The sequence below is a fragment of the Marmota flaviventris genome, chromosome 4 (genome assembly GCF_047511675.1).
Source record: "Marmota flaviventris isolate mMarFla1 chromosome 4, mMarFla1.hap1, whole genome shotgun sequence".
In the NCBI taxonomy this organism is placed as follows: Eukaryota; Metazoa; Chordata; class Mammalia; order Rodentia; family Sciuridae; genus Marmota; species Marmota flaviventris.
In genome coordinates this window covers 131,761,414-131,789,245 of record NC_092501.1, presented here as the reverse complement: position 1 = coordinate 131,789,245, position 27,832 = coordinate 131,761,414, and the positions used below count along the sequence as shown (strand labels likewise).

Genomic DNA, 27,832 nt, shown 5'->3' with positions numbered 1-27,832 from the left:
TCAGGCAGTGTCCCTGGTCAGCACCTGCTGCCCATTTTCCAACAGATCCTTTCTCAGGAGACAATGCTTTCCTTTCAGAAATATTTACTATTTTCCCAGACCAATGATGGCTAGGTCTTTATTTGATACACCACCTAAACAATCAAATGGTTATGTCATTTCTCTAAAGCAGGATTAAATCACATAATTTTGTCAAGTCATACGAACTCTTCATTGCATTAAAAAATGTTAAGATGTCACCCAAATCTTTCCTGCAAGTTCTTCTGGAATATCTTGTAGGGTCAACATGTCTTGGTGGTCTAATGACCATAATTCACTCAATCAGCCAGATACAAAACCTGTTCAATGTTGCTCCTGCAGGAGCCAATGCTTATATGTTTATAACTTGAAAAATTACAATTCAAAATTGCGATACCAAGCTAACTTTACTCTGGCACTGATGAGTTAAGGCTTCTAGAGATCTGCTTCAAGCCAGGAAACTTCCAGTGCAGTGTTCAAAGAACATCATGCTCAAGGCACATCTCGTGGTCTTTCATATCCACATGACAGGCCACGTTCTATTTGCTTTAGTGTAAATTTTATTATTGCTATTAGTAATAAGCCAATAGAAATAGGGTAGCAAAAGGAAAAGTTCAGGATCAATAACTTCTTCCTTATGAATTAAAACACATGCATATGCACGTGTCTCCCCTCTGTGTGAGCAACTCCCTCCCCACATTCTGCCTCAAGAACCGTTACACAAAATAGTCCACGGAGCTACGGGAGCAGTTGACAGTGCAACCTGGGTGAAGGACGCCTGTTGTGTGAAGTCTCAGGCAGATTCTTGACCTAGATTACCAGCTTTTCCACACTAAGGGTACTGGTGGTTTCATCCTCTTCGTTTGAGCCAAAATATCCAGGGAGGTCCAGCATCCTTTGCTCAGCCTCAGTGAGGCCAAAAGATGTGTTGTCATAGAAGGCAAACTCAGGCTGGGCCGGGAAGCTCTGACACTTGTCTTTCCTACATTGAGAAGGGCTCAGTGGACTGACCCTCTGGTAACTATCTTTGGGAGACGTGGGGGAAGACTGCTTCCTTGAGACACTCCTGTGACTGGGGGATGGTCCTCTCCGAGCTCTGTGGGGCTCTGTTCTCTCAACTCCTGCCACTAGTCCTGCCTGGCGATCCCCCAGGTCTGGTTTCCTCACAGGTTGCCCCATGGTGTAGGGTTTAGGGAGAGGGCTCAATGGACCACTGATTCCACCTGCTCCTTGGAAATGCTCCAGTGTCTCAGGAACCAGGTGAGCACCTCGACTCGGAGGCCTAAACCTGTCCTCTGCCTGGTCCCAGGTACGCATCCTAGAACTGTAGGTGGGGGCCTGCCGTGGAGTCAGAGTGGACATGCTCCTCTCCCGGAATGGCCGGGGTTGCTTGGTCTCATGAAAACTAGCCGTCCTCCTGAAATGGGAATTCCTGGGGTGGCTCCTTTCTGATGAGGCCCCTCTGCCACTCGTGTGCCTCAACTGGGACTTGCGGATCAGAGTCTGGCTGGGGCTGATGGCACAACTGGCCGGAGACATGTTGAAATCCAGCCTGGAGGGAGGCCTTTCCCCGCCACTCCCCAGCCCCACAGGCTGGTCCAGAAATGGAGACTTGATCCGGAACTTACTTGCTGCAGCTTCTTCTGGGCTTTCCAAGTCTAAGGGGGGACCGGCCGCAGAGTCTATGGCGGTGTCTGTCAGGGGACTCTGAGACACATGGTACACTTTGGTGGTCTCTGTCAGTCCTTTCTTCTTCATCTCCTTCAGCTGCTGCTGGGCAAGGCGGTAGCTGAACAGAGGGGGGATTATCTTCTGTGCATTGGACTGAAAGCTCTCGCTGCCAGAGGCGTCGTCCTCAGGAGTCACCTGCACACTGCGCCTGTAGGTCAGAGGGATACCCGTGTCCCCTGGGCTCCCCCCAGGCCCATCACCCCCATCCGAGAAGCTTCCCCGCTGCTCGCTCAGCTCGCAGATGTTCTCCTCGTCCGAGTTCTTCCGGAAGCTGGGGGAATGGATGGAGTTGTGTCGAGCCGGGGTGCTGCATTTGGGGGACCGGCCAAACCTCCTCCATAGAGTGATGAGGACGGTGGCAATGATGATGAAGAGGCACAGGGATATCCCAGTGACAGTCACGATGTTGTTGGACTTTGCCGGACCCTGGGGTGGAAGGGGAGATGAGCTGGCTGGCCGGAAAGCTACAAAAAGAGGAAGAACAAATGAATTCTCTATATGGTTCTAAGACCTCTGAGTTGCTTGTTTTAATAATCAGAGCAGTAAAAGGGAGGCGGAAAAGGGACAGGCATTGGGATTTCTAGTCTGCCGGATCTCTGCTGAAAGCTGAAGCCAAACAAGGTCACCAAGAAAGAGGAAGAGCTGCAAAACTAGGGACCCACACGCAGGAAAGCCACAATCAAAGAGACTCCTGTGCTCACCAGCTCCTGCTGAGACGCCACCCATTTTCTACACAGAAGCAGTGTGTAGAAAACGTCAAGGCAAAAAAAAAAAAAAAATATCAAGGTTTTCCTTTACAATGATGTAAACACAGGACATCTGTAGTTACAGGTACTGTGAGAGGCTCGTGGGAAAATACCAAGACTCAAAACACAAAACCATTTAGATAGGTTATAAACAAACTTTCACATTAAATTAATTGATGGAAATAAAACTGTCAACAATATAATACGGTTCACTTTTCCCCCTTCTAGTACCCAGAAGGCGTCTTTCTAAGTATGGAACCCTGCGCTGTCTCACCCTCTGTTTTCAGCTCTCCACCCCTCTTCCCACCTTCCAGGTGGCACTGGCCTCTCATCATCTTCCCTGCTTTCTCAAGACACTTTGTCCCACAGCCTCAAAACTTTTTATCAAGATGCCAATGCCTATATATACTCAATGGAATTTTATTCAGCCATAAATAAAAATGGAATTATGGCATTTGCAGGAAAATAGATGAAGCTAGAGAAATAAGTCCAACTTAGAGGATCAAGGGTCATATGTTTTCTCTCATATGTGGAAGCTAGAGAGGAAAAAGAAAAGGAAGGTGGAGTTGGATCCCATGAAACTCAAAGGGGGATCAGTAAAAAGTGGCCAAGGGGTGGGAGGCAGGGAAGAGGCAGGGGATAGGGCTGGGGAGGGATATTGCCAAATTATATTGTTATGTTGTGTGCATGTACAAATATGTAACAACAAATCTCATCCTTACGCACAACTACAATGCACCAATAAGAAATGTGGGGGGAAAAAGATGCAGATGCCACCTGGAGCCTCAAATGCCACACAACACCTGGAGACTGAGACCCAGTGAACTCACCTCTTTCATCCTAGGGCACTGCCTACCATTCAAGCCCTTCCAGACACCTCTCCCAACTTTTTCCCCCCAGACCCTCGTCACCATAGACTCTGTGCTTTGTCTCCTGAATTCCTGTTCCTGCTGTACCCCTGTGGCTTTCTATTGCACCCATGGGACACTAACTCATCACCTCCACCTTTCCACAAAACAGTCCCTGGTCTCCTGGCCTGACCTGAGGCCTGGCGATCCCACAGCACACAGCTTCCTCCAAGCCTCTCCGGTGGGAGTCATGGCTTCTTTATAAGCAAACAGAGCCAGCAGCAGGGTGTGTCTCTAAATGGCATTCCTGGTTGACAAGTTCATCTAGCACTCCTCCACTTCCACATGGAACCTCTATTCCTTTGCTGTGCAGGCCATTCACCTAAACCATCCTTCATTCTGCTGTCATTTCCCAACCTTCTGACAGCCAACAGTCACTCTAGCACCTGGGCCCCAGCCTAGAGCTAGGACCATTCGGGCTACTCCAAGGTCCATCCCACCATACACAGTACCTTCCAGTGTCTGCAGCCCCCTCCCCTGAAACCTCAACCTTCACAGCTCACTGGTACATTTGCCCCTCTCACTCATTATACCCAGTCTCAAGGGAACGGCACCACAGTCCACGCAGTGGCTACTCTTACTATCCTGATTTTCATCTTTCATCCCTGTCTCTCCATCCCTTGCCACATCCAGAGTCGATGCATCCTCTTCTTCCTCTATTCCCACTGCCAGTGTTTCATGTTTCATGTGGGTTACTGAAAATCTCTTACCAGGCACCTCTCTGCCACGCCTACCCTTCTGATCTGTATTCTGTGCCACAGGCAGAGGGAGCCCTCTAAAATGCAGGCCCAAACCTTTAGGACCTGTGAGGATCTGCCCCTGATTTTCCAGCCTCGTTTTTCCCATCCCCTCCCCACACACCATCCGCCAGCCACAGTAAATTGTTTGTAGCTCCCAAGGTCTCTTACTGTGCCATCTTCTTCCCTGCCTTCATGCATTGCTCCCTTTGCTAAAACTCCCTTGCTTACCTCGTTTAACTGGATGGCACCTTCTCAGCTCTCAAAGGCCAGCTTAAATATCACCTGCTCCAAGAAAGGAAATGTTCCCAGCATGGATTATCATCCCTGCTAGTTTCTGCAGCAGGCTTTGGATGCCTTTATGATTGCAGGCCCTACGCTGTCCTGTGTATTATGCCTGTTTATGTACCTTCTGAGCCACTATATCCTAAGCTCCCCTCAAGAAAAGGACATATCTTCTTTTTACATATATATAAATAAAATTTTATATATATATATTTTTAGTTGTAGACGGACACAATACCTTTATTTATTTTTATGTGGTGCTGAGGATCAAACCCAGTGCCTCAAACGTGCAAGGTGCACACTCTACCACTGAGCCACAACCCCAGCCCCAAAAGAACTTTTTTTTTTTTTTTGGTAGTGCTGGGGATTGAACCCAGGGCCTTGTGCATGCAAGGCAAGGACTCTACCAACTGAGCTATATCCCCGGCCATATCTTCTTAATATATGTAATATATTCCCAACCCCAGTCACAACTGATACTCAATAAAAACATTCGTTTAATTGATTCATTCAATATTTTAAAAAATAATAGCAAGATGATCAATATCCTACCAGATGGACTGAGGATACCACAGCAACTGGATCCTCCTACTCTATTGTTGAACAAGAGAGACCCAATTAGTGCAAAGAGGTCCCAGTCCTTGGCTTAAAAGTATTGTTTTAAAGCCAAATAAAACTCTGAACTCCCAACCAAGTAAAAATAGTTTCCCAATTTATCATTTATTTCCTCTGCAGTGGCTGCTGATCAGTGGGCAACAGCATTGCCATCACACATCATGAACCACTCTCTCAGCTCTGTTATCTTTTGACGTTAGCTGGCTCCTATAAAAACCACAGCTGGAAGAAAGTGCAAAAGTTGCTGGCCTCCTGTAATCCCTGCCTCATCTAGTCTTTCCTCATTCATACGAAGTGAAGATCTCCTGGTGCTGCAGACAGATCTTTGCATTTCCAAGGAGGAGAAAATAGGTGAAATGGGAAAAAGAGAAGGCTTGGAAGGTTATGGATCATTTCCACTTAGAGTAGAAGTTTGACCCTTACTCTTCTTGCTAATTAATAACATATGCATTTCCAGATCCCACCCAGTGTTAAGGAAGATGCCAGAACATGAAATGTGATTACATTTCCTCAAAGATGATCGCTAATTGCAATTGCTGATGCTTCTTCTAGAAAGCCAGATTGGCCTGTACATAAAGGTAAAGTATTCAAGATAGGCAGCCTGATGCAGAGTCAGCTCTTGTTCCTGATTCTTTACTTTATGACCTTGGGTAGGCTATTTGTTTTCTCCATGCCCCCACTTCCTCTGTAATGTGGAGATAATAATATACAAGTGTCCCTTGATACCTGTTGGGGACTGCTTCCAGGACCTCTGTGGATGCTGAACTCCACAGATGCACAAGTCCCTTCTATAAAATGGTATAGTGTTTGCATAGAAACTACACAATTCTCCCATATAATCTAAATAATTTCTAGGTTATTTATAATATCTCATGCAATGTCAATGCTATGTAACTCATTATGTTGTTTACAGAATAGTGAAAGGGAAAAAAATCTGTACATGTTCAACGCAGATGCAATTTTTTCCTGAATATTTTCCATCCATGGTTGGTTGAATCCACAGATGCAGAACTTCCAAGCCTTCTCTTTTTCCTATTCTGCAAATACAGAGGGCCAGCTGTAACTACTTCTTACGTGTAAGGTACTTAGAAAAATGCCCAGCAGGCAGTATGCTTTCAAGATCTGAGCCCAGCATAATAATATCTACCTGGAAGAATGAATGTGAGGTTTAAGTGCAATAATGTATTTAAAGTGTTGACACACAGCGGGTGTTCAATAAATGGCTGATATTAAATTCACGTGAGTATTATGGAACTCTGGGTGGACTCTCTTAATGCGATGTTCCATCCAAGAATTAAGAAGATGAGGTATATTTAAAGAAAGTTATATACAAGGAAGGAGCTATGGAAAGTGAAGAGGACTTATAAAGAAATAAGTTGACAGGGCTAAGAGATCTGAAAACTGTAGGAGACAGAGCTGAAGAAAGAATGGGTTCAGAGCGGGGCCCTGTCTTCCTGTCAAAGAAGACAGGCTGGGAGGGCTGGGAAATGAGCCTGGACTTGAAGCCACAGTAAGAAAAAGTCAGAAGAGAGAATAACGCTCTGGAGGTGCTGGAATGAACAGAATAAGGCCTCTGGTACTGGCCACAAAGACGAAACAGCAAGGATTTTCTAAGGCCACAGGCAGTAACAATGGTTGAAACATTGCCAGGTATCTGTGGTTTGGACTAAAAGGTACTCTAAGATCCAGACAAAGACAAGCACCTAACTCCTCAAGATTCCAAAGAGCTAAGGAACTAAGTAAGGATGGTCTTTGAATCTGGGATTGGAGAACGAATGGCAGATTTGACAGAGGGATTTTATCTTAAGGGTCAGGACCAGAGTAAAAGGCCAATGAACTCAGCAGGAGTTGCCCGTCGGGGAGTGGCTTTGTGTGTGGGAAGAGCAAGGATTATTCATCACTGTAACCATAATCGTGGCAAATAGACAGGATTCAGCTCCAAAAGCTGAAGCAAACCTAACCGAGCCATGTGAGCATCATGACCACTCCCACCAAAAACTCATGAAGCACCTAGAAGACACTGAGGAAATGTGGCAAAGGCCAGTCTCCAGGTGATGGCAAAAAAATGTCCCTACCTCCTGGTAACAAACTTAGATCATGTGGAGGTAAAGACAGGCTATCTTGCCCCACTTTGACAACTAATGGTCTATGTGGTCCCCTTGGGCTTCTCTGGGTTGCTGAAGGGAAAAAAAATTAGGGGAAAATTTTTTCCCACAGTTTTGTGGGTTAAAGCAGAGGGAGAAATATCAGCAACCAAAAATGTTAGGAATAAATAACACTTCTCCCCTGGATTTAAAAAAAAATAATTATTTATTTGTTGTATTTAAAAAAATATTTATTAGTCTGAATCTTTAGACATATTTCCTTGTCAAGTCCCTCTTACACAGTGTCAAATCCATCATCTCACTGTCAAGTTATTTTCCAGCCACTCCCAGTCTTAGATACTCTAATGAATACAGCATTAGAATCAGTGGCATCACAGAGCATGCACCAGTCTGCTCCTGAACTCAGAATGCTGGTTCTCAGGCCATTCTGGGTTCAATATTCCCTCTGATGAAGGCTCTGAGAAGACTCCCAAGGGAGCAAGAGTACCTACCAGCACACTCCTCCAGGGAACATGAGGAGGCCTCCGAGGACACTCCAGGGCAGCCAGGTCTGGAGGGGAAGGAAGTGAGACATACTCGGCGACGTTCTCTGACACCATCCCCACATGTAGCGCTACATTGGCTCCACGGCTGCCACAGTCCCCAAGTTTCTGCAAGGACATAAAGTCATGTTTTTAATGCTAGTTCATTTGAGAATCAGTATTTAACTGCACCCAAATGAAGCAGCAATACTCAAATCTCAGACCCTGAAAAGGCAGTAAGTAAAAACATTCCCAGAGATGTAGGAAGCTGCAAAGACTGTATTTCCCAGCCTTAAAACAAAGAAAATCTGTATAATCTATAAAATCTTAGCCTTCCTAGAAGCCACCAGATAACTGAGGTCACAGGGTAACCAACTAACCTGCAACGTAAGGAAAGACAGGCTCCTCCAAAGAGAGAGTGATGCAGCACCTGTTTACCTGGGACAGACTCCAGGACCTACCCACACAAGTTAGTGAGAAGACTCCATTAAAAAAGGTAATGAATTGCTAAAAACCTAGTGTGTGGACTAGCATGAGAACACAGAGTCCCTGGGGCGGGGGGGATGACAAAACAAGGGGAATTTGTACCCACTTGCAGACTCTTTTCTAGAGAGCTCACCAAATGCTCACCGAAGGAAGGAGTGCAGGTGCAAGACTAGACAAAGCCTTCTCACAGCTGAAGTCTGAAGAGAGAAAGGACATCACCACAGAAAAGACAGAAACCTCGCCCAGATCCTTCTCCCCACCTCCTTTACAGAACAGCATCCTTAACCACTGGGGAAAGGGTTGCCACTCTGTCATCCTAAGAGTATTGGGTGAGACCAACTGCATACTAGGGCATGGAAAAACTGTGCCCTTACAGAGAAGCTGGAAATGTCCTGGGCCCAGATACTGTGAATCTTCCACCATGTGAGAGGAGAGGGATCATCAAGAAAGCCCTATTTATCCTGAGACACAGGGATACAGCACTTGCCCAAGACTGAGTTGACCCAGTACAAGAGAATGTCCTCTCCTCATTTCAGGCTAGCAAGTACCACATAGCAAATAACAACAGTCTAGAGCTGGGGTGGGTTGGGGAAAGGCAGAGCTAGAACCTCTCCGATGCATAGACTCAAGTCTAAAGCTGAGGGTGAACAGAAGTATGGAGAAAAACACTCTGGCAATCTAATACCTACCCTAAAAACAAAGTAACACGAGAAAATTCTGACATCTGTGATGTACTGAGGGTAGCCACAACAGAAAAATCCAAAGAATGACTCAAATCTTTAATTAACCCAATGCTCTCAGTAAAGATCTAGAAAAACCCAGTAATGAAATACCTACATTAAGACCTAGGGAAAAAAAACAGAAATATACTACTTGCCTTAGTGTCCACATTTTCAAACAAATTTGTAGCTTTCAAAATGTAATCATGAGAGGCACAAGAAAGTAAAAAGACAATAAGCTATCAAGAGACAAAATAATCTAGAGAACCAGATTCAGATATGACCCAGATATTAGACCTATTAGAAAGAAGGTTAAAATAATTTATTAATATGTTAAAGACTTTAGTGAAAAGATGAACAAAATGTACAGAGATGGAAATTTTCATCAAAGAGTTGTAAACTAAAGAGTCAAATGGAAATGTTAGAATTGAAAAACAGTAACAGAGTTGAAGAATGCCTTTTATAGGCTCATAATAGATTCAACACAGCTGAGGAAAGAAACAGTGTATTTGGATATAGGTAACTAAAAATCACCCAAACTAATACACTAAGAGTGCTATGAATTTAATATGTTCCCCAAAAACCATGTGTTTGAACTTGATCCCCAACCCAACAGTGCTGAGAGGTAGAACCTAATGAAAAGTGTTAAGGTTTTGAGGGCTCAGCCCTCATGAATGGATTAATGCTGTTTATCAAAGGGTTTGAGTCACATATTCTTTTACCTTTTGCCTTCTGCCACAAGATGATGAAGCAAAGAGGTCTTCGCCAGATGCAAACCCCTTGACCTTGGACTTCCCTGCTTCTAGACTGTAAGAAATAAATCTCTGTTCTTTGTAAATTACAGTCTCAGTTATTCTGTTATAACATCACAAAATGAACTAAGAGGTGAGCCTGAAGAATGAATTCCACAGAAGTCTGAAGAACTGTAGGATATCAAATAGTCTCTAGTACATGTAATCGGAATAAGACAGAAGAAATATTTAAATAGATAATGTCCAAAAACTCTCCAAAATTAATGAAAGACTAAACCATCGACCCAAGATGCTCAGGAAACACCAAGAAGGATAAATATTAAAAAAAAGTAAAATAAAACAAAACACTTAAGACACACTGTACTCAAACTTCTGAAAACCAAAACAATCAGAAAATCTCAAAGGCTGTGGCTGCTGGGTGGGAGGGTGAGGGTGGAAACACATCATACACATTTCTCATCTCAAACTATGCAAGCCAGAAGGAAATGGAGTGGTACTGCTGAAGGGCTGGGAAAACAACAAACTACCAACCCAGAATTCCATACCCAGTAAAAACACCTTTCAAAAATAAAGGGAAAATAAAACTTTTTCAGACAAATGAAACTGATTACTAGCAAGCCTTCAACATAAGAACTGTTGAAATCTTTCAGGCAGAAGAATTTTAATATGGAACAAAAACTTTATGTAAAGAGACTAAGAGTATTAAAATGGCATATATAAAAGTAAATATAAAATTCAAAATCCATTTTTCTTATTTTTAAATTCTCTCAAATACTACTGATAGTCTACACCAGCATTATAGCAATGTGTGATGTGTTTAATATCATATATAAAACAAAATGCACCAGGTGTGGTAGCATACACCTATAATTTCAGCTATTTGGGAGGCTGAGACAGGAGGATCAGAAATTTGAGCCCAGCCTGGGCAACTCAGTGTCTCAAAATAAAAAATAAAAAGAGCTAGTGATATAGCTCAGTCATAGAGTGCTGCTCAGTTCAATATTCAGTGCCACACACACACACACACACACACACACACACAAGTAAAATGTATGACAACAATTACACATAGAATAGGTATAGCTACAGTGATAGGGAACTTACTTAGCATGTGTGAGGTCCTTTATTCAATCACCAGCAACAAACACAATCACAATAATGGGACAAATGAATTGAGAGTATACTGCTCAAAATTCCTTACACTACATGTGAAGCAATGTAATATTTGAAGGCAGATTGAAAAGATGTATATTGTAAACTATTGGACAATCACTAAAATCATTTTAAGAGATAAACAATCAGGGATGGGGCTGTAGCTCAGTGGTAGAGCACTTGCCTAACATGTGTGAGGCACTGGGTTCAAACCTCAGCAGCACATAAAAATAAATAAAAGTATTGTGACCATCTACAACCAATAATAATAATAATAATAATAGGGAAAAGTATCAACCATATGTCATAGCCAACTTAAAAAAAAACCGAGAGAGAGAGAGAGAGATAAACAATCAACCAAAAGTGTATACCTCAGCAACTTAGTGAGACCTTGTCTCAAAATAAAAATTAAAAGGACTGGGGATGTGGCTTAGGGGTTGAGCACCCCTAGGTTCAATCCCTGGTATCAAGAAACAAAAAACTAACTAACCAACCGAATAAATAAATAAACCAACCAAAAGTGTTGATAAAATAAATCATAGAAATATTCAATTAGGGGCTGGGGTTGTGGCTCACCGGTAGCGCACTTGCCTGGCATGTGTGAGGCACTGGGTTTGATTCTAAGCACCACGTATAAAGAAATAAATAAAGGTCTATCAACAACTTAAAAAATAAAATTAAATAAAAACAAACATGACCCAACTACATACAGTTTTTTAAAACTCAATTTACAGATAAAAATATATATATTAAAAGAATAGAAGAATATATACATTGTGAACATTAAAAGAAAACTAGAATGGCTACATTAATATCAGACAAAACAGACTAAGGAACCAGGGACATTCCCAGGAATAAAAAAGGAACATAGCAAAATAACAAAGAAGTCGATTCAGCAAGGAGCCTTAACAATCCTAAATGCAGATCCACCTAACAACAGAACTTCAAAATACACACAAACCCCTCCCGAACAGCCCTCTTCTTTCTCTCTTCCCTCCGCCCCCCCCCCCCCCCCCCCCCCGCACTACTGGGTACCAACCCAAGGTCTTGTGCACACTAGGCAAGCACTCTACTTTTAAACTACTCCTCCAGCCAAAACAACCATTATTGATTGATAAATGCAAACTTTTCTTCCAAGCAGATATCTGATCACTGCCAGCTAGAATAATTGAATATTTCCCTATAAAGAATTCTCTATGATCACCCATCCAACCCCAAGACCTATTATGTTCTGCCAACATGAGGCATCCTCTGCATAAAAGTTTCTCTCCATCCTTTTTGGACAAAAACTTCTAATGCAGCAGAGGTGTACAAAGCACTACAAAAACACAAGGAAAATGTACAGGGCTCAGGTGAGCCAAGTGGTGCAATCTTTGGAGTGAGTCATGGAATATGAGTTCTTCGTAGCAATTAAAAGTCTCAGGATTTTCACAAGAGTTGGGAGCATTACAAACGAGTATCCTGGACCAACATCAACTGAGGTGTGGTAATGATGTTCCAAGTAGAGGTCCAAATGAACACAATATTGGTTCTGTGCCTCCCGGATCATATTGCAGCTCCTTGGCTGGGGCAGAACAATGAGCAGGCTTTGTCCACAGGCTTCAGAGATGCTCAGGCACTAAGCCCCCAGTGCTTGAACAGCTTTGGCAAACTCATATGGAAGTCTCTCTGAGTTAAAGTACCATGATTCATTTTTGAAAAATCTACTGGGAATCCCATTACTGCTAAATCTAAATTGAAAATTAAATCAACATACAGCATTTTCTTCTCTGGTTTAACACAAAGGTGTGGACAATTACAAAAGCTAAGAATCCTCTTGCTATTCTTTTTGAACTCTTACTTTATATAAATATAAAAATGAATTAGTTAAATACATAGACATTTGTCTAACCAAAAAGAAAAATTCCCTTAGTAGAGACCGGGAAATAAAATTACTTTTGATATCAAGAATGCTAATGTTAAAAAAAAAGCTGATTTAAAAATAAAATGAAAAATAAAATCTGTAACATTTTATGTCTATTTCTAAAAAAACTTTAAATAGGAAATCATTCAAATAAAACAAAAATCAAATTTAATAAGACAAATTTTTTTCTAAAAATGCTTTAAGCATCTAATCCCTGAAGATCTCTGCTAATAACTCTGAAGAAAATACTTGGCAAGATGGAAATTCATTAGATGGCAACAGTACATGTTTTAGAAATGAAGGGCAAGATGACTAAGAGTCCAAATAGTCTTTCTTCATGAATGGAAAGCTATTTCATTTGGTCCTGCTTAGATGTCCATACCTTTATAACAAACCTATCTGGCCAGGCTGAATGCCTTTCGGGCCACTACAAAAGATATCAATTCTGAATGAGCAAAATGAGTCTGGAATGTCAAAAAGGAAAATTTGTTTCTGCCTCCAAGACTATCCGAAGGAATAAAGCCTATGAGATGTTCACATCTGTAAGACATTTTGCTGAAGAGACCAAGGTAACTAAACAAAATATGCTTATGAGAAAATTCCACAGATAAAAATAAGCAAGTAGCTATAAGCAGCAGCAGGAGCAAAGGCACCTGGGATAAGCAGTTCAGCTTTGCTTTGCACAGAACAAGGCTCACTCATATTGAACAAATCATACAGAAGCCTGGGCCAGAGGACTCCCAAGTGGTTTTAGGTCTTATAAGAAGAGTAGGCAGCCCAAGATGAACTGGGAAGAAAAAAATAAAATCTTTGTTTTTTCAACCTAAAAGCCTTTTATTATTAGATATATGAACTGACAATTGATTGTCAGAGGCTGTTGTAAAATAGCAATAAATGCAAACTCAAGCTAGTCTACCTGGCTTTTAGCTTTTTGTGTGTGTTGTTTGTTTGTTTATTTTCATGGTGCTGAGAATCAACCCAGAGCACCATGCATGTTAGGCAAGAGGTATACCACTGAACCCATCTCATAGTCTACCTGGCTCTGTGTTCCGGCTATACATTCAAACACAATGGACCTTGGGCAAATTATTTAGTCTTCCTGTGCCCCCATTTTTTCATCTATAAAATTAACAACATAATGAACATAAGTCATAGGGTTAGGGGGACTAAACAGGTAATATTCACAAAACACTAGGAAGGTTCCCCGGAGTAAAGTAATCTCTATGCCAAAATCATAAGTAGTCATTTTGACAACATACAAAATTTGTTGTGCTGGTATTTAAATACTATCCTAGGGTCCTAAGACCTAGGAAAAGAGATAAATTCATAAAGCAAATTCTTCCATTGTCAAAAAGAACTAGCAAGAAATTCAGTACTTCATATGAGTCATGGTAGGGCCCCTAAATGATGCCATTTGGCAAAACAAAAATAAAGAAAAAGTCAGTCTTTACTGTCCAGATCTGTCAATTTAAATAGAAAATGAACCGAACTCAGCGCCTTCATCAATTTATAAACAGGCTGAGTATCCCCTCTCCAAAATGCTTGGGACCAGAAGCATTTAAGATTCTTGAGGGCTGGGGTTGTGACTCTGTGGTAGAGCGCTTGCCTAGCATGTGTGAATAACTGGGTTCAATCCTCATCACCACATTAAAAAAAAATACTAAATAAATAAAATAAAGCGGGTGTAGCTGTAGTTCAGTGGTAAAGCACTTTCCTCCTTTCCTCACATATGAAAGGCACTGGGTTCGATCATCAGCACTACATAAAAATAAAATAAAGATATTGTGTATCCATCTACAACTAAAAAAAATTTTAAAGTAAAATAAAATAAAGGTATCATGTCCATCTACAACTAAAAGATTTTTTAAAAAGATTCTTGAATATCTGCATATACATAATGAGATATCTTGGGGATGAGACCCAGTCTAAACATGAAATTCATTTATGTTTCAAGTACATCTTAAACATCAAGTCTATAATTTTGTACATTTTTAGTGCACCTGTGTTTTAACAGCAATCCATCACATGAGGCCAGATGTGGATTGTTCCACTTATGTTATCATGTTAGTGCTCAAAAACTTTGGGATTTTGGAGCACTTGGGATTTCAGATTTTCAGATTAGGGTTGCTGAACATTTTGTACAGGCTCAATCTCACTAAAAACACAGAAAGGCACTAAAGTTCCAACATTAATTTCACTTCTGAGTTAAGTAGTCAGTCACTATCAGTCTGCCACACAGAAAAATCTGTGTTTAGCTTCTCTGACTACTGCTGTCAGGCCTGCTGTTGGGTTGTGGGTAGCTCCTGCTCCATGGAGGAACCCTTGCAAGGAAACACTGACCACCCTCAGTTTGGGCACCCAGAGCACCACTCCCTGCCCTGACCTCCCCTGTGCCTTTCCTCTGCTGCTGCTGCTACTGTTGAAACCCCTCAGTAGACACTGAATGGAAGCATCTGTGGAACGTGCAACAGCTTGGAGAAGCAACAAGATGGTCCTCCTGCCCCAAATGTCTTTAATCCAGTGGCCCACATTTCTTGATTTCTCTTGGTTTGTTTCAATTACATTCACTCAGATTTTCTCCCCTGAACACAAATCTTCCTGTGAAATGTCAAGAGTCTCTTGATGATCAAATCAGTTCAATCTGTTTTTCTAATACCTAGCTGGGATAGGCCAGACCTGAGTTCAATTTCCACTTTAATAAACATGTATTGAGCAACTAAAGGTACCAGGCAGCCAGGCAAGATGGCGCATGCCTGTAATCCTAGCAGGAGGATTGCAAGTTCAAAGTCAGCCTCAAAGCGAGGCGCTAAGCAACTCTATTTTGTATTTAAATAAAATACAAAATAGGGCTGGGGATGTGGCTCAGTGGTCAAGTGCCCTGAGTTCAATTCCCAGTATTCCCTCACTTCTCCAAAAAAAAAGCTGCCAGGCGAAGTGTAACAGATAAAGACCATGAACAGTTTTATTACCACACAAGTCAGATTTCGCCATTGAATGAGCTTCCTGTTCAGTGAGACATGGGGGGAAAGGCATGGCAGGGGGCATTAAACAAGCGATGATAGGAGTGATAAGTGACATGAAAAAGGAATTGAAGGCTGATGCAGCAGCTTGGGGCAAGGAAGTTCACCAGCCTGGGGTGGAGGAAGAATAATCTGAGTAGAGACTTGGAGGACAGATTAATATTCAGCAGGGGAAGGCTGGAGGAGAAGGGTATCCCCGGCCCCAGCTGAAACCTGGTGACTACAGAGAAAGCAGGGACAGCCCTACTGTGGCAGTCCTTGTGGATTTCATTCTCGTGCCAAGAAAAGTGACTGAACGGTTTTAAGCAGGTGAACAACCTCAGTGGACGTGAATTTTAAACGATCCTTCTGCTGCAGTGAGAGAATGAAATGGACCGTCAATAGCCAAGCAGGAATCTGTTGCAAGAGTCCAGGTAAGGGACGATGAAGACTTAAAACCAACTGGTGTCAGGCAACTGGGAAGAAGTGGCAAGAATCAGACACCCAGGAGGCAAAAGCCATAGGATTTCGTTATTTACAGGAGATAAAGGAGAAGAAGAGTCTTAGGCTTCTGGTTTGAGCAATGAGATGAATGGTGGAGTCCTGTACTGAAAAGCAGCTTTGGGTTGTGGGTACAGCATTTGCCTGTCAAACTGGATGCCCTGGGTTTGATCCCCAACACCACATGCCCCATAATAAAATATTATACTGAGGATCAGGTTTAGTTAGGGGTAATAAGTCCAAATCCAGATATGATGCTTTTGAGGTACCTGGGAGACAGCTCTGGGATGCCCACTATTTAGCAGGTGAAGGGTTGGGAAAAAATGCTCATCTGGACTTAGCAGCATTAGGACAGCAATCTCCTAGCAGGCATGCAGAGAGTGAAAAGAGATGACTAATCCTTAAGGGATGAGACAAGCTGGTAGAAGTGGCAGGTCAAGGAGAAGGTGCGGGAGCAGCCAGGTAGGTGGGAGGTAAACAAGGCAGGTGTGGTGTCCCAGAATCAAGGTTAATGAAGACACACAGGCTGAAGAGGATACCTGGATTTGGGGACCTGAAACTCATTCACCAGCTGCTTTAGCGACAGTATTTTCAGAAGTGGAGTGGGGGCAGAAGTCAGTTTTCAGTAGGCTAACATGTGAATATGAGGTCAGGAAATTAACCTCAAAGTGTAGGGAACTTTTTTTTTTTTTTTCAATAAACTGGCTATAAAAGGAAGAAGGCTGATACCTGGAGAGCAGGAGGTTGAGTGGCGGATAGTTTTTTGTTGTTGTTGTTTTTAGACAAGCAAATTAAGTACATTACAAATGAGAACGAGCCTTTGTAAGAAGGGACAAGAGTTGAGAGGCAGGTAATGATAACAGCGGGTTCCTGGAAGGAGTGAAAGAGCCGAGCTCCACAGTGGAGGGGAGGTTTGACCTGATATTGGCGGAATGACACTTTTTCCATTGGTGACAGGAAAGGAAGGGGAGAGGCAGGATCTGAAGCCAGAAGATCTGACAGATCATTTAATGGCAGGGCACAGAGTTCCCATCTAATGGCTTCCAGCTGCCCTGGGTGTAGGAGACAAGCCAGCTCTGAGAGTTAACCACAGGGCAAGGGTTGAGGTCTGAGGAAAGTGCAGGAGGTATAAATGAGCCATTGTGCAGAACAGAATGGAGCATGAGCCAGCCAGGGTGACCTGCTGAATAGCTCAGAGGCCCAGCTGAGGGTGAAGGGATGAGCCGCCCACAGTGGCATCAGTCCACCTGGGTGTGAACTTGTGCAGCCTCCGCAGCTTGAGTGCAGTGGGCAGCCATGCAGATGGCTGGACTCATGCAGAGTGGGGGCATGGCCTAGCAGGTGCATCCAGAGGAAAATAGGGCAAAGGAGTTCAGAAAATTGGTAGGAGGATGGATAAAGGGATGGCCCACAGAATCTAGGTGGGATAGACAGGTGAGTATAAGCAGCCAAGTGGCCAGTGAAGGGGAGAGAATTCAAGGAGAGGGACTTCTTAAAGACAGGAAGTGAGTAGATCTGTAATAAGAAACACTTGGGGTTATGGACAATCAGAAGCTTGGGCAGTCAGGGGGCCCTGGGTTCAGTGGGATAAAAATAAGAGCAGAAGGGAGTGAACCAAAAAAATCTCAGCCAAATTAAGTCACTTGTTAAGACCAAGCTTGCCCTCAGGAAAAGGGAATAAAAGACATAGAGCAGCATTGCGGGGGAGCAGAGGGTGACTCAGTGGTAGTACCTCCCCACATGCATGAGGCTCTGGTTCAATCTCCAGTACCACCACCAAACAACAGACAAGCAGTACCGGGAATGGATGGCACTGTGGTAACCCCACTTCCCAGTGACTCAGCAGAGCACTACATAAGGAACACAGGACCTGAAGACACTTTCAGAAATCTTGATTTAATTTCTCACTAAAGAGGATTCATTGCTATAATGAATAATGAAGAAAAAAAGACCTGACCAGAAAAGAGGAGTTACTAAATACAATTTGGAATTTAGCTTGGAAATCCAATTATCTCTGCCATGGACTTTTCTGTATGATGTAATAATATGAATTTAAACAAAATAGCTAACATTTATTGAGTACTTCCTATGCATGAGGCACTTTGCTAAGAACATTATGTTTACTTGGTTAAATCTCTAGAAGTCTCTGAGGTATGTATCTTTATTATCCCTATTTTATTTACTGAAACCTTAAAGAAGTTAAGTGGGTCTGTTTTCCACCAGTACAATTGCCCCCCAACTCCCTGCAGGTTTCACATCCACAGATTCAACTAACCGTGGATGGAGAATATTCAGAGGAAAAAAAAATGTGTCTGGGGCTGTGATTGTGGCTCAGTGTTAGAGTGCTTGCCTAGCATGTTTGAGGCAATGGGTTCGACTCTCAGCACCACATAAAAATGAATGAATAAAATAAAGGCATTGTGTTTATCTATAACTAAAAAGAAAAAATTAAAAACGTGTCTGTACTAAATATGTACAGACTTTTTTCTTGTCACTCTTCCCTAAACAATTCAGTATAACAACTTATTACATACATTTACACAGTATAAGGTATCATAAGTAATCTAGAAATGATTTAAATATATAGGAGGATATGCATAACTTATATGCAAACACTATGGCTTTTTGGTATCTGCAGGGATCCTGGAACTCATCTCCCACAATGGTAGTGGGTGACTGTACTCTTTTAATTTTTCAGATAAGGATAAAAATGCCAATTGGTTGAGGAATGAACCATTAAAATGATGGTACAGTTTACCTAAAGTTCACCTAAATACTAAATAATGATTTTGATTCAATGGAGACGCCAATCTGACTTTTAAATGTTTAAAAATCTCAATACCAACCTATATTTCTCTGAATGAGCATGCATTCCTTTTCCTTTGCAGAAAAATGGCTTCTCCTTGAAACTCCAAAGTTAAAGCAATATTTATTCTTGCCCATGTCAAACAAAGTGCAGTTAAACACTGTTCTCCTCTCTCCCAGGGGCAAGCTGTTTTCAGCTAGCTGAATGGTCCTCTCTCCAGGGCGTCTGGGGGCCTCCTTGAAGACAGCCACCACTCCTTGGACGAAGACACACGGTGGGGGCAGGACCATCACCTCCACTCCAGACTCACACGTGAGCTCTGGCACCATCACCAATTTGTATCCAAATTTCTGAGCCAGGTCAATGGGTCCTGTGGAAGAGATGACCGAGTCTCGGCCACGCAGCTTTAGCACCACGGTGACATAGGCCTCTGGCCCCACAGGTGCACAGCCAAACTCAACCCATTGACTTTGAGTGAGTTCCGCCCTTTTGCTAGTTCTTATCTCTAGTGGCTGACCTGGACTTGTCCTAGCCTCAGGAAGACTGTTGGTGAAGATGACATCCACCAACATGTCAGGTTCGTCACCAGGAAACAGACACAGTGGCTGATTGGTAAAAAGGCCCACCTGGAAGGTGCCTTCTGCTGCCTTGGATGTCCTGTTCAAGTCAACATGAAAGATGGGCCATTCCACCTTCAGAAAGGCACTTTTCTCCCACCAGGGGACTGCAGTACTGTTGTCTATCACTTCCGGAGTCATCATGAACCAGTAGTCGCCAGCCTCTTTGAAGTAGAAGCACTCAAACTCCAGTGTTCCCTGGGACTCATTGGTCAGGAGGTATTTGGTGGTAAGAGTCTGATTGGTGTTGGCCTCCAGCAGCAGGACAGACACATTCCTCAGCGTCCCGTTAGCACCATCAGCATACTGGAAATCCACTGACACGGTGCTGTTGCTTAGCGCTACATGGCCTGGCTCTCCTAAGAGGAGATACTCGGCTTCTCCAAGGACTGAAATGAAATGGGTGGAAATTGTTTAAAAAGGTGCATCTGAGCAGCACTATTAGTGACACTGATGAAAACAGCATTTTAGACACTAGGGAAGCTGGAACCCAGCCAAGGATGAAATAGCATGTAAAATGACAACAGACAGCTCCTGGGCTCCGGACATTGAGCTCATTCCATTTTAAGTGGCTCTGTTTTCTCACCACCTTTCATGATATTTAGAATAATGAATTAGTGATAAGTACTCTGAACTCACAACTCTCATCATATTGCAGTGAAACTCTACAAAACTAGAATAACAATTGACAATTCTCAGGTTAAAAAATCAAAAAAACTCACATTTCTTATTTTAATCATGTTCTGGTATTTAGGTATGTGGGGGAAATGAATAGATGGTGAAGTTAGCGAGAGCTTGATACAACTGACACAATCAACTGCTCTAAATTATTTGAAATATAAGACCCTATTTTACCTCATAGTTGTTACTGTCTAGTATTCAAGACAAAGGCTTGGGAAAGGAACCAGTCTTCTTGGTTTATCTGAGGTAGAATTTTTTAGATGGATAAGATATGTTGACACTTTATTTTGCATGAATCACCCAAGGGATAGAATGAATATTTATGAAATAACTAGGCTTGTCCTTGGCAATTTTAATGACATTACAGCAATTGGTATTGGCCTAGATAGAACAGATGACTTCTAGTCTCCCAAGTATCAGACAGTTAGGATCAATCATATCTTTTAAAAAGAGACCCAGCAGAGCAGTTGAAGTGAATAGGACAAAGAACACAGATACACAAGAATCCTTGTTTCTATTTTGAACCCCATCCAAATACACATCAAAGAGGCAGAATTTGGCAATGAGACAATCAGTTGGCCCATGACCGGGGAATGAACAACTCAGTGCCCTTTTGGTATGAAAAAGAACTAGTATAATTATCAGTTTATTATTCTTATTGTATATATCACATCCATGTATGCTGTGTACATATTCTATATGTCCAAAGGGGCTCATATGTTTTCCATTTGGGTTTATAGTCTTTACAATACCCTTATATATTTAATCAAAGATTCTTAGAATTAGCATATAAATGTTAGCACATAGAACTATTTTTTTTAATTAGCTCAGCACTTCACCTATTTCTTATTTGAGATGAGGTGAAATAATATACATAAATTTTGGATAGACTTGAATGCTTGATCATCACTTACTTGAAAATCATTCTAGGATAAAGGTGGGTTTTGTTTTGTTGTTTTCCACTTAGGCAAAATGGAAGTTGAAGGATGTTCGCTTATGTCTGGAAACAGCTCAGGTCAAGGAAGGTGACTGATTCTGGAGCAGATCATATGCTGGTTCAGAGCCCAGCTGGTAACTTTTGTAACTAGTAGGTAAAGAGCATGCACCACAGCCCAGGGAAGGAGTCAAGACTGAGAGAAGTCACATTAATTTCAATCTCAAAGGGACAGGCTGGTTGTGGGGTGCATTTTAAAATTAGAGGCACACAAACTATTAAAACAGCCTAGGTGTCCATCAGTGGATGAACAAATAAAGAAAATGTGGTATATATACACAGTGGAGTTTTATTCAGTCATAAAGAAGAATGAAATTATGTCATTTGCAGGAAAAGGATGGAACTTGAGAGCATTATGTTAAGCGAAATAAACCAGAAGGTAAAGGGTTGCATATTTTCTCTCATAGGTGGAAGCTAGAGAGAAAAAAGGAGAAGAAAGGAGGAGGTGGGGGATCATGAAAATCAAAGGGAGATCAGTAGAATAAAGGGACCAGGGAAAGGGAGGAGATATGGATATGGGGAAAGACTAGAGATTGATAATGGCTAAATTATATTGTGCACATGTACAAAGACATGAGAACAAATCCCAACACTATCATTACAACTATAATGAACCAGTAAAATCATGGGAAAAAATTAAGTGGTCCACTTCAATAACTAATGGAAGTTTATCATAAATGACAATAAGGTTGTCGATGGGCTGATCAGATTCTGATTTGATGGGAACCAGTCAAGGAAAGAGGTGACGTGCACAGTTGGAAATGGAGAACAAAGATGCAATTGATGAGTTCCAGCAGCAGCAGATAAGAGGTATGCGCTGAAGAGAGATGAACTCCCATTCCTTCAGACTAGAAGATACTCTCATGGAGAAAACTATAATTTAGTTATAGCATATCCTGCTTACTCTAATATAGACTTCTCTATTCTTTCATTTCCCCTGTCCTCATTTCTTAATTGTATTTAAAGGATCTGCTCTATATAAATGTGTTGCTAAAAAGAAAAAAAAAAAAAAAAAACCAGTGATGGTATTTTGATTCATATTAAAGGAAAAAAACTAGATCTCTCAAAGTATCTTCTTTTCCATCAGTGACCTGAGCATTCAACTTCTGTTCTCCATTTTTTTGTACTGGGGATTGAACACAGGGCACTTTATCACTGATTTCCATCCCTAGCCCCTTGTTTGTTTTTTGTGTTTTGAGACAGGATCTCACTAACTTAAGTTGCCCAGGCTGGCCTTGAACTTGGGATCCTCCTGCCTCAGCCTCCTAAGTAGCTGTGATTACAAGACACGTGCCACCATACCCAGCCACTCATTCAACTTTCGTTTGCATATTCTGGCAAGATATTTTGTTCTTTACAATAAACATCACTGTGTGTTTGTTTAAATGGAGATTTGGATGTCTTATTTATCACTGTGAAACCAAGGACACTAATTGTTTTTTGTAGGAAGCTGTTACATGTAAAGCAACTTGTTTAAAGTAGTGATAAATTACTTTAAAAGAAACAAACCCCAAATTTCCTTAGATCGAGTGTCAACTTTCTTAAATAAACTTCTTTAAAAAAAAAAAAGCCTGAGAAAGGAGATCTGGCTAAAATGACCTCTACATGCTCTGGTTCGTTGTTTTTTTAATAAAAAATTAGTACGCTCTTTTTTTAAAAGAGCATACTATAGGGATACTGCTACATCGATGTTCATAGCAGCACAATTCACAATAGCTAGACTGTGGAACCAACCTAGATGCCCTTCAATAGATGAATGGATAAAAAAATGTGGCATTTATACACAATGGAGTATTACTCAGCACTAAAAAATGACAAAAGCATTTGCAGGGAAATGGACGGCACTAGAGCAGATTATGCTAAGTGAAGCTAGCCAATCCCTAAAAAACAAATGCCAAATGTCTTCTTTGATATAAGGAGAGCAACTAAGAACAGAGCAGGGAGGAAGAGCATGAGAAAAAGATTAACATTAAACAGGGAGGAGAGGTGGGAGGGAAAGGGAGAGAGAAGAGAAATTGCATGGAAATGGAAGGAGACCCTCATTGTTATACAAAATTACATATAAGAGGAAGTGAGGAGAAAGGGAAAAAAAACAAGGGAGAGAAATGAATTACAGTACATGGGGTAGAGAGAGAAGATGGGAGGGGAGGGGAGGGGAGGGGAGGGGAGAGGAGGGGAGGGGGGATAGTAGAGGATAGGAAAGGCAGCAGAATACAACAGACACTAGTATGGCACTATGTAAAAACGTGGATGTGTAACCGATGTGATTCTGCAATCTGTATTTGGGATAAAAATGGGAGTTCATAACCCACTTGAATCAAATGTATGAAATATGATATGTCAAGAGCTTTGTAATGTTTTAAACAACCAATAATAAAAAAAAAGAAAAAAAATGAGATTTTACTCTCATACCATCAAGTGCTTAGATGTCTAGAAATATTAAGAAATCATCAAAAGTAGAGAAGATTAAGTCACATTGTTGATGCTATTGGTTCAATAGTTATACAAGACCACTTCAATAATTGAGAAATGAACTCAATTTTGAGATGAAACAATAAAAAGAAGTAACTTTAAACACCTATTATATGCTCAGACATTCAAGGTGTTCCACATACTTAATTTTTTAAAACACTGACCCTGTGAAGTCAGTGTTATTGATAAGGTTGAAAGAGACTAAGAACTTTGTCTAAAGGCATACAACTGAAATTCAGACTGGTTCCAAAGATACTCCAGTGGCAAAACTCTGTTGTCCAGTGAAATCTCTCTCTCTCTCTCTCTCTCTTTTTTTTCAGTGCTGCGGATAGAACCCAGGGCCTTGCGCACTGTAGGTTAAGTGCTTGACCACTGACCTACAAACCCAGTCCAAGTCAAGAGAAATCTCGTGTAGAACCCCAATATACAAAACATCAGTATGTGTTTGTGTGTGTGTGTGTGAAGTGACTTATAGTACTGAACTTCTGGGAAATCAAAGAGAACTCAGGGTAATAAACTTGTTTCCAATTTATTGAAATGGTAGTGAGTTTTTTTTAAAAAATGTTAGAGTTAAAAATATATTTAAAGTACAATTTAAACCATCATGCTGAACTCCTGAAGCACCTTAAGAGAACCCAGGGTTGCAAAGCCACCATTTAAAAGGTTCTAGACAGTTGACCCTATTGCCTCTTCCATGGAAGTTCATCAACATCAGTGAATCATAATCTTCACATTGACGCTTGTTTATTGATACCTTTAGCACCAAGTATACTCACAACACTCACCATAGTCACAGAGCACCACCAACAATAGATTTGAAAAGTCTTTCAACATTGGTTTCATTCTGATCAGCAAAATCCCAGGTCTTTAGTCTCCTCATGTCCTTTCTCCCATCCGAATTGTGATTTTCTTTTTCCAAAAACACCTGAAATTAGAATCTCAAAAAATGATGACTCCATTCAACATGATTCATAAAATCACAAACTGACAAAGCTATTATAAGAAGTTGAACTTCCTAGATGATATTAAAAGAAAACCAGAGAGAACAATAATTTTCCCTTGGGCAATGACCTGTAATCCTACAAACCTGAGCTCACCTGTCCAGAACATTCAGGTATGTCTAACACCAAGAGTATCTTTGCACAACATGAAAATCTTTTATCTTTATAGCACATTTTAAGTAGAGAGTTTGTTACTTGCTTAATTTTATCAAAGCTGATAGCCAATCTGCATAACACATTTCCACATGATTTATATGCTGGGCATTTCCCACTGATCAGTTTACTAAGTGTTTGTCAAACTTTCATTTATCAGTGCTATGTGGAATTCCCTACCTGGATTCCACAAACAGGCTATTAAGATTTCTTTGAATAATGAGTGTGTTATCTGAATTGCTTCATTTCTTTGATTCCTATGAACTACATCCAAAACATCAAACCTTTGAAAGATACCTGATATATTATATGAAATCTGAACTCCATGTGGCCCTAACTTCCCTTATTTAGGATAGTCTAAGGAGAAAACATAAATAACAATTATCATCTCTTGTCAGTCTTCCAAAATTTCTTGTTGCTGCTATATATTGGGAGATAGATGATTCATACAGCAGTCTTTCCAGACCACCTAGGAAGGCAGGGAAGACCTTATTGGCCTGTGGCTCACAATGATTTGTGCGAAAAGGCCAATAAACAAATACTAGAACATTAGATTATAGAAAAGGATGCAGGGCATTTATAGCCAATTTTTTTTCATATTAGAATCTAGCAAACTATGTTCTATTAAACGTAACCAAATACATTTCTTTTTTTAAAAAAATACATATTTCTTAATGTTTACAGTCTCCCTATTATTCCATTTTTTTCGTCTTGTTTTATTTTGTTTTGTGCTGCTGGGTATTGAACCCAGGACCCTGCACACACTTAAGCAAGCACTCTAGTACTGAGCTACGTTCCCAGTCCCATATTTAATGTATGTTTAAAAAGCAATTATATTACATTTGAAATATATGTTACCTCCCTGAAGATAAGAATAGAAATTAATGGAATTAAGCAGACAGACTGCAATAAGCCAAAATTCATTGGAAAGGAAATTGGTGTGTCCCTCAGCTTTCTTTCAGTCAGAGTTGGTTGAACAAAAGAAAGTGAGCTTCCTGTGAGGGAAGCAGACATCTCAAGACATTAACTATACAAATGGGCAGGGATCCCTCCCTTTCTCAACTTCCACAAAAAAAAAAAAAAAAAAGAAAAGAAAATTTTGTTTTGGTGGAATTAGCCACATATTTGACCCAATCCTAACCTTGAACATAGATTGGGAAACCTGACCAAAGATAGTAGGTGAGGCCCTGGAAGACAGCATCATCCAATCTCTGGGGCAAGTATGGGCACTTAGGGCAATTAAAATGCTTCATTTAAGTCACTGATAATCAGTAACCAAGCTTCCAAAAGCTGAACTGGCTTTTTTTTTTTTTTTTTTAGGCCATTAATCTTAACTAATTTTATGATTACAATACATTTTCCTTCTCATGAAAATGACCAGTAAAACACAGAATTGTGTGATAATCTATATTTAGACTGAACAGAAATGGAATTATAAAATAAACTGGCCTACCTATAAATCATAATATGTATTCTGTTCACAGTCAGAATCCATCCTTGTGTTGTTGTTGTTTTTTTTTTTTTTTTGTCTACCTTGCTGTCTTTCAACATGTTATTCTCAATTCCACTACTGACTACTTAACAGTGTTTGGCTTGAGAATCATGTCAAGAAAATAAGTTAGGTCCATTTAAGACACATTTAAAAATATTTGTATAGGCGTTGGGAATGTAGCTCGTGGTAGAATACTTGCCCAGCATGCTGGAGGTCTCGGGTTGAATCCCCACACGGAAAAAATAAATGGAAAAAAAAACTTCCCCAAATACATAGCATTCAAGTACATAAACGTTTGTAGACAAATTCTAAAGGCATCTGCTGAGAGGTAAGAGGGTGAAGAGAAGTTGTGAATATTCTCAATGGCATCACTCAACCTTAGATCCCATGCTTTTGCTAAAACAGCTAAGTAAACGCTTCTATATTCCCTTTCACACCTGCCAAAAAAGAAAGAAAAATAATTCTCTAATGACTTTTCAGAGTTGAAATTACAAAAATTAATTAATTAATTAATTTAAACAGAAACAAAGTGACTTTTGTCCCTCTGACAAACATGCATATACTCTTGTACATATCTAGGAATAATATTTATTAGGAGGAAATCCAATTCCAAAGCCGTTTGTATGAACAGACTTTGTTTACATATCCAGTTGAGGCTGCTGTGCCTGGGTTCCCTGGGAAGGCTGCGCAAGCCCCATTTACCCAGCTTCCAAAGGCAGCAGGTCAAGTTCATGCTAGGAACTCCAGCCATGGAGCGGTCAGTACAAAGCCCTTTTAATGAAGATCGTCTTGAAATTCTTACATCTCATGTTATTTGTATCCCAGAAAAGATTAATTTTTGTTAAGAAACAAACTTACTCGGCAACGCTTAGTCTCAGAGCTACGATTTTCCAAAGATCCCAACCATCTGGACTCAATACCCCCTACAGCCGATCTTGGTTACATCTGCAACACTAGCGTCGGGAAGAGCCGGGTTCAGGGTAGACTCCTGGGTGTAAAATCAACACCTTTTTTTAATTCCCCGGGGATCGAAAGCGGTAGGTGGAGTGAACGCCACTATCCATCTGCGCTTTCAGGCTGCCAGGAGGAGGCAAGGTCCGGCAGCACTTCCCGACCCCCGTGGCACAGGAGCGCCGGCCGGGGCGCGGGCATCCAGCTGCCCAAGGCTCTCCTTACCTCTGGGGACTGGCGAGGGTGGTGAGGCTGGACGGAGGTTTCAAGGCCGGCCGGGAGAGGTGGAGAGGTGGAGAGGCGGTGAGGTGGGAGGGAGGCCTCAAGGGCCGCGAGGCTGCGCGCGGAGCATCCCGCGACCCGGGACTGCGCTCCCGCGCCCCGCGGTGCACCGCTCCCGCAGCCCCGCCCGGACCCGCCCCGGACGACAAGGGGAGGCGGGCACCCGGAGGGCGGGGGTCATTCCGGACCCAGCGAGGTCCGCCCC

The 27,832-nt window shown here is 41.5% G+C and overlaps 1 protein-coding gene across 3 annotated transcripts; it reads right to left on the bottom strand.

Moving 5' to 3' along the window:
* Window positions 1-27,805, bottom strand: Thsd1 (thrombospondin type 1 domain containing 1). 3 transcript variants are annotated; one of them, XM_071610783.1, is made up of 6 exons: window positions 27,571-27,805; window positions 27,253-27,382; window positions 24,534-24,673; window positions 19,025-19,990; window positions 7,637-7,795; window positions 1-2,213 (listed from the first exon to the last, which is right to left on the bottom strand). In XM_071610783.1, exons 3-6 carry the CDS (start codon window positions 24,589-24,591, stop codon window positions 829-831), a joined length of 2,568 nt encoding a protein of 855 aa, XP_071466884.1. In that variant the 5' UTR covers window positions 24,592-24,673; window positions 27,253-27,382; window positions 27,571-27,805; the 3' UTR covers window positions 1-828. The 3 variants fall into 3 exon arrangements, with proteins under 3 accessions (XP_071466884.1, XP_027784761.3, XP_027784762.3); XM_027928960.3 differs by lacking the exon at window positions 27,253-27,382; XM_027928961.3 differs by lacking the exons at window positions 7,637-7,795; window positions 27,253-27,382.
* Window positions 27,806-27,832: the final 27 nt, after the last annotated feature.